General features: G+C 45.9%; 1 protein-coding gene across 1 annotated transcript in view; it reads right to left on the bottom strand.

Moving 5' to 3' along the window:
• Positions 1-12,009: 12,009 nt before the first annotated feature.
• The window catches only part of SH3BP1 (SH3 domain binding protein 1), a 64,881-nt gene continuing 56,742 nt past the window's right edge, over positions 12,010-20,148 (bottom strand). Inside the window, exons 15-18 of the mRNA XM_063426520.1 lie at positions 17,731-17,828; positions 16,924-17,071; positions 15,286-15,419; positions 12,010-12,564 (exon numbers count right to left, since the gene is read on the bottom strand). Of these exons, the coding sequence (XP_063282590.1) occupies positions 12,287-12,564; positions 15,286-15,419; positions 16,924-17,071; positions 17,731-17,828 (658 nt within the window). The 3' untranslated portion in view covers positions 12,010-12,286. The remainder of the gene's footprint in view (positions 12,565-15,285; positions 15,420-16,923; positions 17,072-17,730; positions 17,829-20,148) is intronic.

Genomic DNA, 20,148 nt, shown 5'->3' with positions numbered 1-20,148 from the left:
ATGCGCACGCGCGGCAAGAGCTGCGCGCGCATTCAGCCGGTCACATAGGAAAGCATTCATAATGCTTTCCTATGGACGCTTGCGTGCTCTCACTGTGATTTTCACAGTGAGAATCACGCAAGCGCCTCTAGTGGCTGTCAGTGAGACAGCCACTAGAGGATTAGGGGGAAGGCTTAACTAATTGATAAACATAGCAGTTTCTCTGAAACTGCTATGTTTATAAAACAATTAGTTAACCCTAGCTGGACCTGGCACCCAGACCACTTCATTAAGCTGAAGTGGTCTGGGTGCCTAGAGTGGTCCTTTAATATATAGCAGGTGTTTCTACACCCATTACATGGTATTTGTAAACACTATAAACACTGTCATTATGCAGTGGAAACTATGAAATTTCAAAATGAGAGCCCTGGTGCAAGGAATTTGTAGGACCCTCCTGTGGCAAAAAGGGTGGCTAAAAGGCAGATACTCACCTGTCATACAACTCCCTCAATACTCTACCTGCTGGAGAATTACTATTTGCCCATTCTTGAAGGGCTGTATTTGTGAGCAGTGTCTGTTCGCATTCTGTTTGAATGTAACCATTTTTTTTTTATAGAGTTGGTAGGTATGAATGTAGTAGTGTGTTTGTGTGTAGTGTTGGCATTTGAATACAGCTTATGTTTGCATGCAGTTTTGGCATTTGTGTGCATGGGTGTATTTGACTGTAGCACCACATATACTGCTACACAAAAACAGATACACACATACTGACAAACATATATACAGATACACAGATAAGTTATGATTTCATAATTGTAGCCTGGGATCCACATTTACACAAACAGACAAACACATAAATGCACAGGCATACATATACACCTACAAACAGATACGCATACAGACATACAGGTGCATACACAGATACACATACAGACAAACAGATACACATACAGACAAAAGACACACATGCAAAATTTTAATTTTTAGCCACCTTCCCATTTCCTACCTTTTAGGTGCAGGTGGCTTCTCTGGAGTCCTGTGGCTGGCTGAAGCTGTTAGAAGTCATAGGCATCCCCCTCTGCTCCTGCTTCCTACTCATGTCATGCTGACATCAATAAAGGGGGCGGCCACGCTGTTAAAGAACTGCAGGCTGACCGGGCCCCTGAACATACATTGCCATGGCCCACTTGCACTCTCAGAGCATAGTGCGCCGCCCCACACGGGCCAGGGACACATCACGATGTCCAGCTGGTGGCATTTGCTAGCTCCAGGGAAAGCTGCTTTGGGGTCCCCAGGAATTACTAGGCCCGGGGCAGCTGCCCCCTATCCCTTTCGTTAAAGACGGCCCTGGGTTTAGCTAAAATGAAAGCTTAGTTGACTTAGTGTTTCCATTTCAGCAATTTTGACCTTAAATTTGAAATTGACTTTGAATTACAGGCAATTCTCACTTTAGTGAATAACATGTCTGCAGTGGCGGCTCTAGACTTGGCGAGGCCTTAGGCGAAATTCATACATGAGGCCCCCACTAACACCATTATTGGAAAAAAATTGCAGTTGACTTGTGTGTGTGTATATAAGAAGCTGTAGATATATTGAAAGGAAACTTGCAGTATAGAGAGAGTACTGGATATAGAGAACTAGTCTTTGTATACATAGTTGCATTGTGCATTTACCTGTGTGTACCTGAGAGTGTGTGTCTGGCAGTGAGTATCTTTGTATATGTATGTATGTTTCCCTGAGCATGTGTATGTTTGTGTACTGGCCTTTGGCAATAAGTTCATGGCGACGCTATGTTTTATGACAGTGTGTACTGTGTAGAATGATTGCCTTTAGGGGGTGACAGGGTGAGTAAAGGAGTAACTGTGGCAGGGTGAGTGTAAAAGAGCAGGAGGGTGCCAGAGTGCGCAGAGTGGTGCCCGTGTGTTTAGAGGGAGCGATAGTGTGTATGGAGGTAGGTGACAGTGTGTGTGGAGAGAGGTGACAGAGTGTGTGGGAAAATGACATAGGGGGTGACAGGTGAGGTGGCAGGGTGAGAGGGGGTGACAGGTGAGGTGGCAGGGTGAGAGGTGGGGTGGCAGGGTGAGTGACAGGGTCAGATGTGGGGTGAGAGAGGGTGACAGTGTGAGGTGGGGTGACGGTGTGTGGGGAGTGACAGGGTAAGTTGACAGAGTAAGGTGGGTGACATAGTGTGGGGGGTCACAGGTAGGGTGACAGAGTAAGAGGTGGGGTGACAGGTGAGGTGGCAGAGTGAGAGGGGGTGACAGGTGAGGTGGCAGGGTGAGAGGGGTGACAGGTGGGGTGGCAGGGTAAGTGACAGGGTCAGATGTGGGGTGAGAGGGGAGGCAGGGTGAGGGGGGTGACAGGTGGGGTGGCAGGGTGAGAGGGGGTAACAGGGTGAGAGGGGGTGACAGTATTAGGGGGTGACAGGTGGGGTGGCAGGGTGACAGGTGGGGTGGCAGGGTGACAGGTGGGGTGGCAGGGTGACAGGTGGGGTGAGAGGGGAGGAAGGGTGAGGGGGGTGGCAGGGTGAGAGGGGGTGACATGGTGAGAGGGGGTGACAGTATGAGGGGGGTGACAGTATGAGGGGGGTGCCAGGGTGGGTGACAGAGTGGGGGTCACAGGGTGGGTGGCAGGGTGACAGGTGGGGTGGCAGGGTGACAGGTGGGGTGGCAGGGTGACAGGTGGGTGACAGGTGGGGTGGCAGGGACTGACAGGTGGGGTGGCAGCGTGAGAGGGGGTGACAGGGTGAGGGGGGTGACAGGTGGGGTGGCAGGGTGAGAGGGGGTAACAGGGTGAGAGGGGGTGACAGTATTAGGGGGTGACAGGTGGGGTGGCAGGGTGACAGGTGGGGTGGCAGGGTGACAGGTGGGGTGGCAGGGTGAGATGTGGGGTGAGAGGGGAGGAAGGGTGAGGGGGGTGGCAGGGTGAGATGGGGTGACATGGTGAGAGGGGGTGACAGTATGAGGGGGGTGACAGTGTGTGGGGAGTGCCAGGGTGGGTGACAGAGTGGGGGTCACAGGGTGGGTGGCAGGATGACAGGTGGGGTGGCAGGGTGAGAGGTGGGGTGGCAGGGTGAGAGGTGGGTGACAGGTGGGGTGGCAGGGACTGACAGGTGGGGTGGCAGCGTGAGAGGGGGTGACAGGGTGAAAGGGGGTGGCAGAGTGAGAGGGGGTGACAGGTGAGGTGGCAGGGTGAGAGGGGGTGGCAGGGTGAGTGACAGGGTCAGATGTGGGGTGAGAGGGGAGGCAGGGTGAGGGGGGTGACAGGTGGGGTGGCAGGGTGAGAGGGGGCAACAGTAATAGGGGGTGACTGGTGGGGTGGCAGGGTGACAGGTGGGGTGGCAGGGTGAGTGACAGGGTCAGATGTGGGGTGAGAGGGGAGGAAGGGTGAGGGGGTGGCGGGGTGAGAGGGGAGGAAGGGTGAGGGGGTGGCAGGGTGAGAGGGGGTGGCAGGATGAGAGGGGGTGACAGTATGAGGGGGGTGACAGTGTGGGGGTCACAGGGTGGGTGACAGAGTAAGAGGTGGGGTGACAGGGTTACAGGGTGAGAGGTGGGGTGGCAGGGTGAGAGGTGGGGTGGCAGGGTGAGAGGTGGGGTGAGAGGGGGTGACAGGTGGGGTGGCAGGGACTGACAGGTGGGGTGGCAGCATGAGAGGGGGGTGACAGGGTGAAAGGGGGTGACAGGTGGGGTGGCAGGGTGAGATGGGGGTGACAGGTGGCATGGCAGGGTGACGGGGTAACAGGTGGGGTAGCAGTGTGAGAGAGGGGTGACAGGGTGAAGTGGCAGGGTGAGGGGGGGTGACAGGTGGGGTGGCAGGGTGAGAAGTGGGGTGGCAGGGTGAGGGGGGGTGACAGGGTGAGATGGGGTGAGGGGGGCGACAGGGTGAGATGGGGTAAGGGGGGGGCGTCAGGGTGAGGGGGGTGACAGGGTGAGATGGGGTGAGGGGGGCGACAGGGTGAGATGGGGTGAGGGGGGGCGACAGGGTGAGATGGGGTGAGGGGGGGCGACAGGGTGAGATGGGGTGAGGGGGGCGACAGGGTGAGATGGGGTGAGGGGGGCGACAGGGTGAGATGGGGTGACAGGGTGAGATGGGGTGACAGGGTGAGATGGGGTGAGGGGGGTGACAGGGTGAGATGGGGTGAGGGGGGGTGACAGGGTGACAGGGTGAGATGGGGTGAGGGGGTGACAGGGTGAGATGGGGTGAGGGGGTGACAGGGTGAGATGGGGTAACAGGGTGAGATGGGGTGGGGGGTGACAAGGTGAGGGGGGTGACAGGGTGAGGGGGGTGACAGGGTGAGGGGGGTGACAGGGTGAGATGGGGTGACAGGGTGAGATGGGGTGAGGGGGGTGACAGGGTGAGATGGGGTGAGGGGGGTGACAGGGTGAGATGGGGTGACGGGGTGAGATGGGGTGAGGGGGGGTGACAGGGTGAGATGGGGTGACAGGGTGAGATGGGGTGACGGGGTGACAGGGTGAGATGGGGTGACAGGGTGAGATGGGGTGACAGGGTGAGATGGGGTGATGGGGTGACAGGGTGAGATGGGGTGAGGGGGTGACAGGGTGAGATGGGGTGAGGGGGTGACAGGGTGAGATGGGGTGAGGGGGTGACAGGTTGAGATGGGGTGAGGGGGTGACAGGGTGAGATGGGGTGGGGGGTGACAGGGTGAGGGGGGTGACAGGGTGAGATGGGGTGAGGGGGGTGAGATGGGGTGAGGGGGGTGACAGGGTGAGATGGGGTGGGGGTGGTGATGGGGTGGGGGGGTGACAGGGTGAGAGGGGGTGACAGGTGGGGTGGCAGGGTGAGTGACAGGGTCAGATGAGGGGGGTGACAGGTGGGGTGGCAGGGTGAGAGGGGGCGACAGTATTAGGGGGTGACAGGTGGGGTGGCAGGGTGACAGGTGGGGTGGCAGGGTGAGTGACAGGGTCAGATGTGGGGTGAGAGGGGAGGAAGGGTGAGGGGGTGGCAGGGTGAGAGGGGGTGGCAGGGTGAGAGGGGGTGACATGGTGAGAGGGGGTGACAGTATGAGGGGGGTGACAGTATGAGGGGAGTGACAGGGTGGGGGTCACAGGGTGGGTGACAGAGTAAGAGGTGGGGTTACAGGGTTACAGGGTGAGAGGTGGGGTGGCAGGGTGAGAGGTGGGGTGGCAGGGTGAGAGGTGGGGTGAGAGGGGGTGACAGGTGGGGTGGCAGGGACTGACATGTGGGGTGGCAGCGTGAGAGGGGGTGACAGGTGCGGTGGCAGGGTGAGATGGGGTGACAGGTGGGGTGGCAGGGTGACGGGGTGACAGGTGGGGTGGCAGTGTGAGAGAGGGATGACAGGGTGAAGTGGCAGGGTGGGGGGGTGACAGGGTGAGGTGGCAGGGTGAGGGGGTGACAGGTGGGGTGGCAGGGTGAGAAGGTGGTGAGAAGTGGGGTGGCAGGGTGAGGGGGGGCGACAGGGTGAGATGGGGTGAGGGGTGGCGACAGGGTGGGGGGGGTGACGGGGTGAGGGGGGGTGACGGGGTGAGGGGGGGTGAGGGGGGGCGACAGGGTGAGATGGGGTGGCGACAGGATGAGATGGGGTGAGGGGGGTGACAGCGTGAGATGGAGTGACAGGGTGAGGGGGGCTTCAGGGTGAGATGGGGTGGCGACAGGGTGAGATGGGGTGAGGGGGGTGACAGGGTGAGATGGGGTGACGGGGTGAGATGGGGTGACGGGGTGAGATGGGGTGAGGGGGTGAGATGGGGTGAGGGGGGTGACGGGGTGAGGGGGTGACGGGGTGAGGGGCGGTGACGGGGTGACGGGGTGACGGGGTGAGATGGGGTGACGGGGTGAGGGGGGTGACGGGGTGAGGGGGGGATGGGGTGAGGGGGGGACGGGGTGAGGGGGGACGGGGTGAGGGGGGGGACGGGGTGAGGGGGGGGACGGGGTGAGATGGGGTGAGGGGGGGGGTGACGGGGTGAGATGGGGTGAGGGGGGGTGACGGGGTGAGATGGGGTGACGGGGTGTGACAGGGTGAGATGGGGTGAGGGGTGTTATGGGGTGACAGGGTGAGATGGGGTGACAGGGTGAGATGGGGTGATGGGGTGACAGGGTGAGGGGGGTGACAGGGTGAGATGGGGTGGGGGTGGTGACGGGGTGGGGTGGGGGTGGTGACGGGGTGGGGGGGTGACAGGGTGAGATGGGGTGGGGGTGGGGGTGACAGGGTGAGATGGGGTGGGGGTGGTGACAGGGTGAGATGGGGTGGGGGGGTGACAGGGTGAGATGGGGTGGGGGGGTGACAGGGTGAGATGGGTGGGGGGGTGACAGGGTGAGATGGGTGGGGGGGTGACAGGGTGAGATGGGGTGGGGGGGTGACAGGGTGAGATGGGGTGGGGGGGTGACAGGGTGAGCTGGGGTGAGGGGGGTGACATGTGGGATGACAGGGTGAGGGGGGGGTCAAAATGTACCTTTTTCCCTGGTGGTCCGGTGGGGTCAATCTGTCCCTGGTGGTCCAGTGTACTGGATGGCTCCCTGGTGGTCCAGTGGGCTTTCCGGTCTGCAGCTCCGCCGGATGCAGAGCTGCAGACCACATGGGGAAAGTCTCGTGATCTCCATTCAGAGCGTTGCCGTGGTAACCCGCGGCAACGTTCTGATTGGCTGGAGATCGCGAGACCTCAGTCTGCAGCTCACACCCGGCGGAGCTGCAGACTGAGGCAGGCTCTCTCCCCAGGCGGCCTGACAGGAGGGGCCTCGCACCCGGCGGCACCATGAGCAAGCCGCCGGGCACCCTCCTGTGTCGGGTCCTCGGTCATAGACCGAGAACCCGACATGTCAGTCTGCCCTCAGGCGATTTAGGCGGCCGCGAGGCCCCTGACTGTGCGAGGCCTTAGGCGGCCGCCTAAATCACCTAATTAGAGAGCCGCCTCTGCGATGTCTGTGTATAATCACTACACTTTAGAACCTAATCCACAGTATGCACACCTGATTCTGTTAATGTTATTCAAGGGTCGTTGTGCACATAATACATAAAACTGCTACATTTATTTAAAAGTAGCTATGTCTCTTACAATATCAGAATACACTACTGACTGTGTGTGTAAGAGACTGCTTTGCCTTAAGGTAACATCTGAGACTGACAAAACTTTACAAAAGGCAGTCCTTCCAGCATCAAGTTGTGTCAATTCCCACAGCCATTAGCTTCACTAAAGCTCCATATACATTCCAGCTAAATGAAAAGCTAAACAAACACATAAAACACCTGGCTGCTAAATGTGGCAGATATATGTGGTCATTGGTGAAAAGTGGAGACCAAGATAGAGAAGAACTTGCATTGGAAAAGGGACAGAAGAGGACCGGCATAGAGAGCTGTTGAGGAATATTTTTAAAGAAGGAAGAATAAAAAGGACAGGGGAGACTAGCTTAAAGATTCAGAGATACTTAGGCTCCGAGGAGAGATTATATAAAAAAAGTGGACTCAGAAAATGTGTAACACTATGTTTAATTAGAGTCAGACTTAAAAAGGAATTGACACAAACCGACGATAGACTGGAGGATGAATAGAAATGCATAGTCAAATTGTACAGGTGGGATCTGTATAAAGAAAAGGAGTGATACACGGAGACCAATAAAAAGAAAGAGGACTGAATGAACTAATGGGAAAAAAGCATGGTGAGACATGCAAGAGGAAAGGTAAACAGATGCCTGTCTGGAATGAAGATTGGGTTAGGATGGCTAACCTGGAGACATGTTTTAGGGAATTGAAATAGGATACAAGGCCCTCAGCCATAGTCTTACCCATGGCCCCATAAGAATTAAAGATGGCCCTGACTGGGATTACTTGACACATTTGTAACATGAATAACAAATGTGTATTCCTTACCCTAAAGTGTTAAAATCACTATCTAGCCCCCTAAATATAGTAAAATCTTACATTATTTTCAGCGCTGCACATGGCTCCACCCCCGATCTGCCTTCTTGGCTGACATCATCAAATGTGAAAGCATTGGATTGGCTGAGATTGCCAAATATGATCTCAGCCAAGGAGGCAGGGCCGGAGTGGAGCCAAACTTTGCAGTGGCTATTCAACATCTCCTCATAGAGATGTATTGAATCAATGCATCTCTATGATGAAAGTTCAGCATCTCCATACAGAGTGTTGAGACGCTGAATGTCAGTGCTGCACAGTGTATAGCACTGACCCATGAACAGGGATGTTTTAGCCGCGAGGCAAACAAGGCATTTGCCTTGGGCCGCATTTTCCAGGGGGCGGCAAAAAACGCCAACCCCAAACGCCCAGTGCAAATGCCTTGTTAGCCTTGTGGCTAACATGCCAGCTGGGCATGCAGGCTGCTGGGCGGTCAGGCGGCACTGGCGGGCGGCTGGCGAGGGAGCACTTCCTCTGAGCTTTCTGCTCAGCTCCCTGTTAGCGAGTGTGTGTTTCTGTTAGCTAGTGTATGCGTATCTGTCAGTGAATGTGTGTGTGTGTATTTAGAAGGCGGGGCGGGGGGAAGGGTTGGGTGGGGGTCGCACGGGGGGGGGGGGGTTAGGGGGCGCCAGGATACACCACTGCCCAGGAAGCACCTCTAATGGCTGTCTGAGGAGGGAAAACTCCTGCAATGTCAACACTGCCTTTTCACTGAAAAGGGAATGTTGTTACAGCAAAAATCCTGCAGGGACATGGTATAGATACCAGAACAACTTTATTAAGCTGTAGTTGTTCAGGTGACTAGTGTCCCTTTAAATACTCCTAGTGACTACTATTTGGTCTAATACAGGTGTGTGGAAGAGAGGAATGTGTGAGCTCTGTGCACTCAATTTAAGGCACCTCACACATCTTAGCATGTCTGTTTTACATAAAACGTTTATGTAAACAGGCTAAAACTTTTCATATTAAGGCAGGAAGAGGTATAAGAAGAATGTGGGGCTGTCCTGTAAAGTGCGAATAAATGGCAACACAATTTTAACTTTTGGGAAAAAACTTTGCATAAATATAACACACAGCAACAGACACAAGTCGTAGCCTAAAAATTCAAAATGGCTTTACAGCATTGTTTTATGTCAGCTTCTACTTAATGGGGGTGTCGTCATTTTATTTGGTGGTTTGTCATTTTTGATTTTGTTCATATTCATTTTGAAATTTGGGTTTTCCTCATTGCCTTTATCAGTTAATACCTGAATCTTTGAAAATGAATGGCTGCATATTAGAGCTTCTACAGCTTAGTTTGAGCTACACTGCTTGCTGAAAATGCTCAGCCTGCTCCAAGGTGCTGTAACTTACTCTTGAGATGATTTTCCATCCAAGTAATACAGAGAATTATACTATGTGCCCAGAATGTTTAAAGGAAATTGAGGGAGCGCTGATGACATGTCTTAGAAATGTACAGAAGTTTAGGATACTCAGCAATATATAGCACAGGAGACTTTAAATGTATTGAACGTGTTTATGGCTTATATGCCTTTTTTTAAAATACTGTAGGTAAAGTAGATTTTAAAATTTAACATTTCAAATCAAATTACTATTAATTTACTGACACAGGCACCATTCCCATGTTTGAACTAGAAAAGGTTATACAATTATACGAGGAATGACGCCAGACTAGGTCACTGAATTATGTTCAATTTGTGCCAAGCATCGTCGAAATTCAGTGTTTAACAATTAAATTGTAATTTTCAAAGGAAGGAAATGCTCAATGATCTAATAGTTTACAGCGGTTCTGGCATTGAAATGTTCTACATATACATTCACTATATGTACTGGGAATGCCATTTTAAAGGGGAACTATTACTTTTCTGAAATTTACACTATTGAATAAAGCATTGAAAATTATGTTAACTTCTGTTGATCTATTTTCATGAGATGCTCTGTTTTATTTTTTTACATTTATATTTAAGATTTTGCATGACATCATATAATGTCATGATATTATCATCCAGTTCAAATAAGGCAAAGCCCAGGCCAATATTGCAAATGAAGAGAAACATTGTTTAATTTATTTTCTTCTCTGTATGCTTTCTCAATACTGACTACCAGTTGTAAAGGACAGAACTTAGAATTAGTCCAGTATTTCAGTGTGCATGGAAGAAGAAATAGATGATGGCGATTCTGATCTGCAAAGTGTATCCACAGACATAAAAGGTAAACTAAAACTATTTTATTTAAAAAAATTGTCAGCTTTGTGCTATGGTATAATGCAGAGACACGTTCTAGTGACAGAGTCGCTTTAAACAGTGTATATAACAATGAATGAGTTAAAATGATCTGTCTTCTAAACATGGTGTGAGGCAGTTTTACAGCAAATATAAATCGGTCTGGGCATTGAAATAGTAAATGTAGAGGTCAGCAATGCAGTTCCTCCATAATATTGTAAAAAAAACAGCTCACTGCTCTTCTCACAATTCTTCTATTCAGGAGTTAAGTCACTATTATCACTTCTTGAAATCACTTCTTTTCTCCCAATTATTTTATTTATTTAGGAGTTAAATCCCTATTATGCATCCCTAACCACAACTTGGCCTGTGATTCAGATCGCCTCCTTAACACATCCTGTAAGAAGAGATCACATTTTTAAACTTCCTTTCTTGCACAGTTTGTTTAATTTAGAAATTACTATCTCCAGGTTTGTTATTTGCTTGCTACAGCCTGCAGAAGCCTCATGTCAGATGTGTAGCAAGAGGCGAGGGCAATGGGAGTAACTGCCACCAGTCTGGTGGGTGCCCTGTCAGTGTACTCTACTCTCCCTGTTCCTACCAACTCTGGGCTGCTTGTACTCTCTACTCCTCTTCTGTGCCATGCACAGCTGATGAACATAATGCTGTGTTTTTAGTTTAACAGCTCTGTTCTGTGTACCTGGGTGCACATTGGTCCCAGCCATGATGCCTTCTCATCTACTATAAGTGCCTCACCAATCTCTGAGAAGCCCCTACAGCCCATGGATGGCTTAGGGAAGCATCCAGTAATCTGAAAGCACAACTCTTCTCCAGACTCCAAAGTCTTATTTAAGGTAGGTTTCAGTCTGACAACATGTCAGTGTGGCCTTCTAGCTCTGTCACGTGGGGCAGAAGGGCACAGTGCCACTGATATTTACAAGTGAATAATGAGTGCCAATATCCATTTTTCTGTGTCAGTGGCTCTCTGACAGTACTCAATTATTTCCTGCAACAGATAATAGTCTTATGGAACATATCATTTTGTTAAAGTGAAGCTGCAATGACAAGTTCATTTTAACAGAACCCTTATCCACCAACCAGGCTATGAATACATTATTTATATTAAATGAATTATTCAGTGTAAAACATTGCATGTTCAGAGCCAAAAGTTTTGACTAGGGAGCAACCATATGATTCCTAAACTTGTAAAGCAGGAAGGATGCCTGTAGGAGGATTCTGCTCTCCCTGTCAGTTAGGGCTTCAGCACATATCTCTATGCCCTCCAAAAATATTGGCATGTTTATTATTATTAAAAAATATTCTTATTAATGTACCTGCAATCTGTGCATGGAACTGTGAGCTAGGAGGCGCAAGTAAATGATTTGCCCCCGGCACCTCCTGATCTTGTGCCTCCACACCATGTACATGGTAAAAGTTCAAATTAAAGAACAGGATATAAAAACTTCTAAAGTAAAACTAATCTGTGGGATCTGATTGAAAATTAATCTGTTAACTCCTAAATGGCAGAAAATTAAGCAGTGAGACTACATTAAACACCAAAACTGCGTTACTAAGCTAAGTTTGTTTCTCCAATAGGGCTACTCACTAAAGTATGAACTGTCAAGATTTCACGCTGAATATTTAAAAAAAATAGCAAAACTGAAAATACAACTAATTTGGACATTCTTTTTTTCTAATTTGCCTTTTATGGATTCAAATTTAAAGTTCAATTTGAATACAGGAAAATTCATACTTTGGGTTAATGCACAAGGCATGCTACTTTCCATATGATGCTAACATACACGTTCTTGAGGTACACAACTTCACTAGTTATGAAAACCTTAATAAGATAAAAATAAAATATGTACCTAAAACAAACTAACCTTATGCTTATGTAATAATGCCACAAATGGTAGTCACTGATGTATTTAAAATAAGTATATTAGAATATTTATAAAATCTTTGCTTTTTGTTCATAATAAAGTCTCCAAACTCTGTTTTGAATACGATTAGTTTAACAGCTCTGCTTACAACAAATTCAAACATATTACGTCTTGTGACACTTGTCCAGATGTGACTGTGCATAACTGTATGATGCATAGTCATAGAATGCTGACGGTAATACTGTGTACCAGTGTACATACGGCTGCCTTGCATTTTTGTGCAGTTCTAGAGTGAAAGGTATGCGGCAACATTCAATTCAGTTATCCGAGGACTGGATTCGATTCCTGGGAAGTGGTGTAGGGGGCAAGGCCTTCCCGGGTGAATCAGTGTTAACTGCCTCAGTTTTTGGATTGGCAACTTTAGTTGGTGGTGGAGGGTGTGGTGGTGGAATGCTAGGGGCTTTGAGGCTGCCTCCCATGGTTCTTCGTGGCGTGGGTTTGGGGCTGCGGCTCTCTTCTAAATTGTCTGTGTTGGAGGAAACACGAGGCTGTATAGGTGGTGGCATGTTGGGACGTAGAGGAGCTGGTCTTTTCACTGCAAGAGAAAAATGGTTATGAAAATATTATTTGTTTTCAAATAGACAGACAGTGAAAGTAGGTGTTCGGCAGTTCATTGATTCAGTAAGCCAGTGAACCAGCAATTCAGTTCAAGCTACAATTTGCAACCCACATTCTATTTCATTCTTTGTGATTTACTATTATTTTCACCACATTCAACTGTTTGAATGTATTATTTGTATTATGCACACATATCAGTAAATGAAGTACTTGAATGCTTCTCCTGGGTTACCCTGGCTCCATGGGCATACCTTTCAATAGTCTCAAGTTCAGAGGTATGGCCCTGATTTGGTTCTCTAAATGTTAACACTCAAAATTTTGGACAATTGGTTAACAATTCAATGCAAATTTACTAACTAATAAATACATTTCTGACACTCTAGAAAAATATAGCTTGTTTAAATCATGTCAGTGTTCACTATGGAAATGGTTTATTATGCATTTAAACTTACTTTACCCCTTTAAAAAGTGATTTTATCAAAGACATCTGACTGAGGGGGACATTACATTGTTAAGGGGACATGTTATCACTAGACATGATTGCACATATTAGTCCCTAGGAGTGGACAGCCGCAGTCATTGCTCAGGAGCCTAGAGTAGAGGAATTAAGTTTCCCGGTACTTAAGATAATCAGTCATGTCAATTTAAAGGTATGCAATTATCACATTGTCATGAGAAAAGGCATCACTGCATATAACACCAAACTGTTTAACAGTCTGAGTCATTTAGGTCACATGCTTGGCAATCAACAAACATTTGCTCTACATTTTTTGTAGTAGTCAAATGACTCTGTAACAGCCACGAGATGTACCCCAACGTCACCAAGAGACTACTGTTTGACATTCCTACTTTACACAGTGTGTGACAAACTAACCTATGTCCCTATGTTTGAAGGAAAATGTAAGATCGTATTCTATTTTAAAAAAAAGACAGAATTAGATAAGTTCAATTTCATTTCTTTAGAATGTTCCTAGTTTCAGTGTTATTGTTCCAGGAAGTCTGCATTTTCTAGCATACAGGATGCTTCCCCTGACTTACTTTCATATGTGTGTTTCAATTCAGTAACCTTGTTTACAATTCTAACAGAATAGAAATACATTTTTTTATTTCATGTGTCATTACTTATCCTTATCCACAGACGACAATAAAGGTTCACTTGAGTCATCAACACAACCTTCATGAAAAAAATGGTCTCATTTACAATTAGATCTTACAGCAGTTCTCACCTACTGCTCTGTTAATTTAAAGGAATACTATAGGATCAGGAACACAAACATACATTCTTGACCCTATAGTGTTAAAATCACCATTTAGGTGGCTTGCCCCACCTTAGCCCCCTTAAAAGGTAATAAAACTCACCTTATTTCCAGCACTGCGCAGGTCCGTCGGTGCTGGCCCTGCCACTGATCCGCCTCCTTGCTGACATAATCAGAATTTATGATTTTTAGCCAACCCAATGCTTTTACATAGGGAAACGACAGTATTTGCATGAAAATGCCTGCAGGGAATGATTATACTCACCAGAACAACTACATTAAGCTGTAGTTGTTCTGGTGACTATGGTGTCCCTTTAACCCCTTAAGGACCAAACTTCTGGAATAAAAGGGAATCATGACATGTCAGACATGTCATGTGTCCTTAAGGGGTAAATAAATCACACATAGGAGGTTGCTGAAGACTCAACAGGCTATTAACAGAGCAGGAGAAAATAAATTCTAAATTAGGCACTCTATGCAATAAGGGTTACTTCAACCACAAAGCCCACTCCAGTGATCTGAAGTAGTTATGGTGGTAGGAGTTATCGACACTTGTGTGCCGGGATAAGTCGTACCTCTGACACATGTGACTTGGGCAGCCAAATGTCAATTCTTTGCATTTTTTTATGTCTGTCATTCTCCACTCATTCCCTTAGTTTAATAAACCTTCCCATTACCCGCATTTCGTTTTGTTTTTTTTACAACCCTCCCCTGTCCATCCGCTATTCCTTCCCTCCTCTCACCGGATCAGAGAGCACGCATGTAAAGATAGTAATGCCCAAAAGTGCATTTTAAGGTAAATAGCAGAGAACAGAGCAATGAGATTGTGGGGGCATGATCTTTACATCAAAAAAACACTTCATTAAAGGGACACTATAGTCACCCAGACCACTTCATTGCATGCGCATTCTGCTCCATTTGGGAGCTGACGTCGGCGTGGGAGGAGAGGTCACCAGCGCCGAGGGAGCCTGGCGCTGGATTTAGGTAAGCTGCTGAAGGGGTTTTAACCCCTTCAGTGCCACGAGAGGGGGACCCTGAGGGTGAGGGTCCCCCAAGGATGACATAGTGTCAGGAAAACGGGTTTGTTTTCCTGACACTATAGTGATCCTTTAAGCTGAACTTGTTTTGATGCTATTAATGTCCTTTTAAATAACTATTTCTGCAGGCCTAGCCAATCTTCCCTTGCTGTCATTCACAAAATCTTCCTAAACACCTTCTGAAAAGATATATCCATTTTGACTAGAGCTTACATTCAGCAGAGTGTTTACTTTAGCTCTTGTTTCTGTTTGTCCTAATCTTTATGCTGACTGACAGGTACAAAGGGCAGACACCCACAAAACACATTTTTCCTAAATATTGAATATAATGCTAAAAATGGAGGAAAGAGATGTTCCCTTTTAAGTTGGTGTCCAAACGTTGGGTTGCTGTTACTGTGTACTTACCTTTACGTGCGGTATTCGGACTGATTTCTGAATCTGGATTAGTGGAATTACCTTCTTCAAATGGAGGTGGAGGTTTTAATGGTGTTGGTTTTATTGTTACTGCCTCTAGAGATGCAGTTATGTTCTCACATTCTCTGGAGAAGAAAAATGAACAATGTCAGAATTTAAATTGCTACAAAACGTTTCATGAAATGAGAATGAACAGCCTCAAGATTTGTTTATTAAAAGGGACACGGTGAGCGCTAAAAGAACTAAAAAAAACTTCTTCTAAATTTGTATATTTGGTAAACAGGCATTGTGCATTTTCTCTGGCAATGTAAAACACTGCTATTTCAGAGAACCGACAATGCTTATATTGTGACAAGAACACGTCGCTACTGTCAATAATATCTACAGCCACTAGAGGCACTTCCTCATTAAGACCATCAAAAATAAAAAGGTCTTCATGTTTGCACAGCATTAAGACGCTGAACACTGTTAATACTTCTCAAGGAGAAGCATCAGATGTGCAATCAAATAAATAAATAATTGGAAAAAGTACAATTGAGTCTATTTATATTGAGTATATCTTAAGATAGTTTGTAAAAGCTGCAGATCTTTTCTCTGAAGCCTTTGCAAACCCTCCTTTTCTAACTCCTCATCTTTTGTATTGATTGATCTGTACATATTGTGAGCCTCCCCCGGTTTTACAGCACTGCAGCATGTGTTGGTGCAATATAGATGCCAGTAACAATAATAATACCTAAGCCCAGACCTTCTGAGCATGTCGAATCACAGACTTCCCAATGCAGCACAATGAGAAGTCTTTGCAATGCAGGTGCTCTGTGCAATTGCTGCCTCCTGAGCTTAGATCCACTGAGCTAAACAACCAGGAAGTAGCAGGATCAGCTGTCTGAATGACAGCCAGGGAGTGTAACAAGGATGATGATATAACAATATGTTCTTTACAGAGGCATTCTAACCAACAAAACCAGAGTAGCTTATAGTAGTGTTTATGGTAAAATTAGTATTTCAGTGCAGTCTTTGTAAAACCACTTTCAGAGGTTTGACAAAAAAAATCAAGGCTCTCCTGCACCTTCTAGAGTATCCCTACAAATCTGTCCACATTTACATGGAAATAATAGGCTGTGGGTGTTGGGAGTAAGTTATGAATACCAGACAAGCCCAGTTTTTTGTCACACTGGCCAAAAGCTGACAATCTTTGCAAAAGGCTGTAATGGTTATAAGTGCTCATCATCTCTTAAGGATCCTATTCCAAAATGAATTCAACTATGTTAACTGCAGAGCTGCATGGACCTGTCAAAACTATATAAGTGGGATTTCTCTGAAAAGGCAGTGTTTACATTAAAAGGCTGGCAGGGACAGGCTATATACACCAGAACATCTACATTAAGCTGTAGTTGACTCTAGTGTCCCTTTAATACATTTATTACAAATGCTAGATCTCAGATCAAATCTTTATATGATCAACAGTTTGATCCAGGAAGGAACTGATGGGCATTTTGCCTTGTTATATTCAATTGCATTGTGAATAACACATTCCATAAACAGGCATCCATGGGTTTGTGTTTCTATGGATTAGTAACATCTGCTATTCCAGCTGCTGTGTCAGGACTTCTGCACCAATACTCTGCTTACCTCTCTGAACTGGTGGATACAGGGGAAGCAAGAGGGGATGTTTCTTCAGGTTTGCAAACATTCTGGACTTGTGATGGCTCGTCAAGCTTCTGAGGGGGCTGTTCAGTGGAAACGGGAGTAGGTGGCACTGGAACTCCAAAATCAATATCTACATGAAATATTTAAAGCAACAGTCACCACTATATGAGAAATTAAATGTAAGGTTTGACCATGTTACTGATTTTTATCATGCAAAAATAGTGGTGGTGACACAACCTTTATATTGGTTGTCACTAAGGTGTTGACACCACCCGTAATGAGAAGACATCACTTGTGATTATCTTGAGATCATTTTGCTACTTGCGGTTTATAATTCTGGAAATGCGATGTCACGAATTGTGAGAGGGACATGACAGGTACCTATACATTTGTGTTTGAATATATCTGGGAGTTTTGGGCTTTTTTCCGGGAGGAGGAATAAAAAAAAAAAAAAAACTACAATGGTTAGGGAGGCAACAGTTTTTAAAAAAATGCAATAAAGGGGAGAGATGTTGGGAGTCCCTGGCATGTGTTTAAGATATAGACACAGATTGTTTCCTTCATTATATATGATATTTTGCAACAAACATTTACTGCTTTGCTTTTTAGATTTTTCTTTTTCAGATTTTTGCTTTCATATTTATCTCTATGGATTCAAAATAATGTTATATAATGTAATACAATGTTATATAAATAAATTCAAGTGTTAAACCCTGTATGGTAATGCATATTATTAAACCATTAAAAAACAAACTGTACTATTTGAGGTGAAATGTATGCTTATCTCACCTTCTGGAAAGACATCTGCAGCACAGTTAATAAGGCCTTCAACCACACTTACTACCATTATTGGGGAAGCCGAAGCCATATTTAGCATTGAAGGTTCTCTGAAAACAGATAAAGATCAGCAGAAAAATTTAGTGGGTCATGCAAGCGCAATAGCCATTTAAAAAAAATCTTAATGCATCTATATTGTCTTAAGGAACGGCTATCATTAAACAATAACCATGGCTTGCTTAAAAAAACATGGGCTCCCTGGGTCATAGAAAAAATGCTGCTGCACCCTGCACGCCTCCTAAGGCTATACACATACAAAGCATACCCCACACCTATCACAATAACAAAAAAATATATATATTTCTAGTGTTCCCTGCAAATGTTCTTCATTATTTCTGACTCCTACTGCTTCTTTGTTCATCCCCCACTCCTGTCCTTACAAATCCTTTCCTCTGAATTTTCCATATCACAGAAAATGTAGGCTTGGGGTGTATACGTCCTAAGAAGCTTATAAACTCTTGTAGCACTAAAAAGAAATTTCTAATGTCATCCACCTGGATGGCATTTTGCAGATATATTTTTTAAAAATGTAAAATTGTCCTAACTGGGAGAAGACATGGCCTCATTTGCACCTTCAGGTCCTGCCTGTGCCCAACATAGCCCGCATCCTGCCCAGTGTCCTTTAGAAAGCTGGCCCTGAAAACATTATTTCCTCATGAGAAAAAAAACGAAACTGACAAAAGATGGTAAGCCCTAGGGACCCAAAATGAATGGACCGAATATAGTTACATAGCTGAAAAGAGACTTGCGTCCATCAAGTTCAGCCTTCCTCACATTTGTTTTTTGCTGCATATACAATGGGTAATCTCATTCTCATGAAAAAAGGAACTAAAATTTATGTCAGGATCCCAAGACTTCCTACCAGCTTCAATTCATGTTGCCAGGCACTGAAACTATAAGAAACTCACTAGTGAAATTGTCAGGAGTCCCTATGGGTTAACTCCGTAATGCATGATAATTGGTTGCATGCATATCAATCACAATGCAGTGAAGAGCTAAATGGAAGCTACACTTGTATATAAACGCAACCACTCCTCTGTTGGAAACCAGTGGGGGAAATTTATCAAAGTATCTGTTTTGAAAAATGTGGTGCAAAAATGTAAAAGGCGAGGAGTCACCAACTGAATATACCTGCTGATTTCACTGATTTTTATGGTGCTTGCCCCACTTTTAGAACTTTAGACCACTTTTTAGAACATAAGACTTTGATAAATCTCCCTCATTCTTCTTCCCTTATACATTATTATGTAAGACCTGAATGACCTTTTTCTTTCCAGCAGGCGTGAATTATCTTTTAATTTTTCTTGTATTGTAGGAATCTTATCCCTTGGACAGACCATAAGACATCCAAATGCGTTGGCTTAAAAAAAAAAAGCACAATAATAAAGTATGAAATGAATTCTCAATTTCTTTAATTCTCTTTTTTATTTAAGGGACATTATAGGCACTCTGATTACGTCATCTCATTGAAGTCATCTGGGTGCAGTCTCTCTCTGTCCCATTAGCCCTACAATGTAAAAATGCAATGAAATGTTTACATTGCAGGGTTAAGACTGCCTCTAGTGGCTGTTTACCAGATAGAGGACATCCAGCTTCTTCTAAATCCCCATTGGAAAACATTGCGTCAATGCTTGGGTACTAGATGTTATGGTACAAATTTTACAGTCCGTATATGATAACCTTGGAAACAAAGCTACTAAGATAAATTAATGGAGTGGTTAGGCTTTATCACTCTTTGCTACAGATATAAAATTAAGAGTTTATTGACTGGTGCATGTGTAGAGCAATTAATAAAAGTTAGCTGGCCCACAAAATAATTGGAGCATTCCAAATAATCAAAGGTGAACTATTGCACCCTTGTCTTTGCCAAAACCAACCAAATATTCATGTAGAAAAAGAACCAGCGCACCTCTTCTTTTTTTCAATGTTTTGCAGTCTGTTTTTTGGGTGAAACACACAAAGAAGGGCAATGTTCCCACTCATATAGGAGTCTTTCTCAAGACAATAAATGAACTGCTAAAGATCGGGGAATAAAATAGGTGTGCTGGGCCTTTTTTCTACATGAATAATTGGTGCATGTTTAAGGCCTAGGCAATACATTTTTGAGTGTTAGGAGATTAGAAAGGTTATCATTGACCTGAATAAAATGAGAAACGTAGGGGTGCTTCACAATGTTTTTTTTGGGGGGGGTTTCATACAAAACAGAAAAAAATACATATATAAACAGAACACAATTTACAATACGAAACGTATAAAAAAAAAAGATAAATGCATTAATCTGTTAGATACGGCTAATCCGTTTCCTATCAACTAATTCTTCAAATATCCATTTTTCCCTTTTCTTTTCAACAATTTCAGGAAATACTTATA

The sequence above is a fragment of the Pelobates fuscus genome, chromosome 7, assembly GCF_036172605.1.
Source record: "Pelobates fuscus isolate aPelFus1 chromosome 7, aPelFus1.pri, whole genome shotgun sequence".
In the NCBI taxonomy this organism is placed as follows: Eukaryota; Metazoa; Chordata; class Amphibia; order Anura; family Pelobatidae; genus Pelobates; species Pelobates fuscus.
The sequence above is the reverse complement of the archived record's forward strand: the minus strand, read 5'-3'. Positions and strand labels throughout refer to the sequence as shown.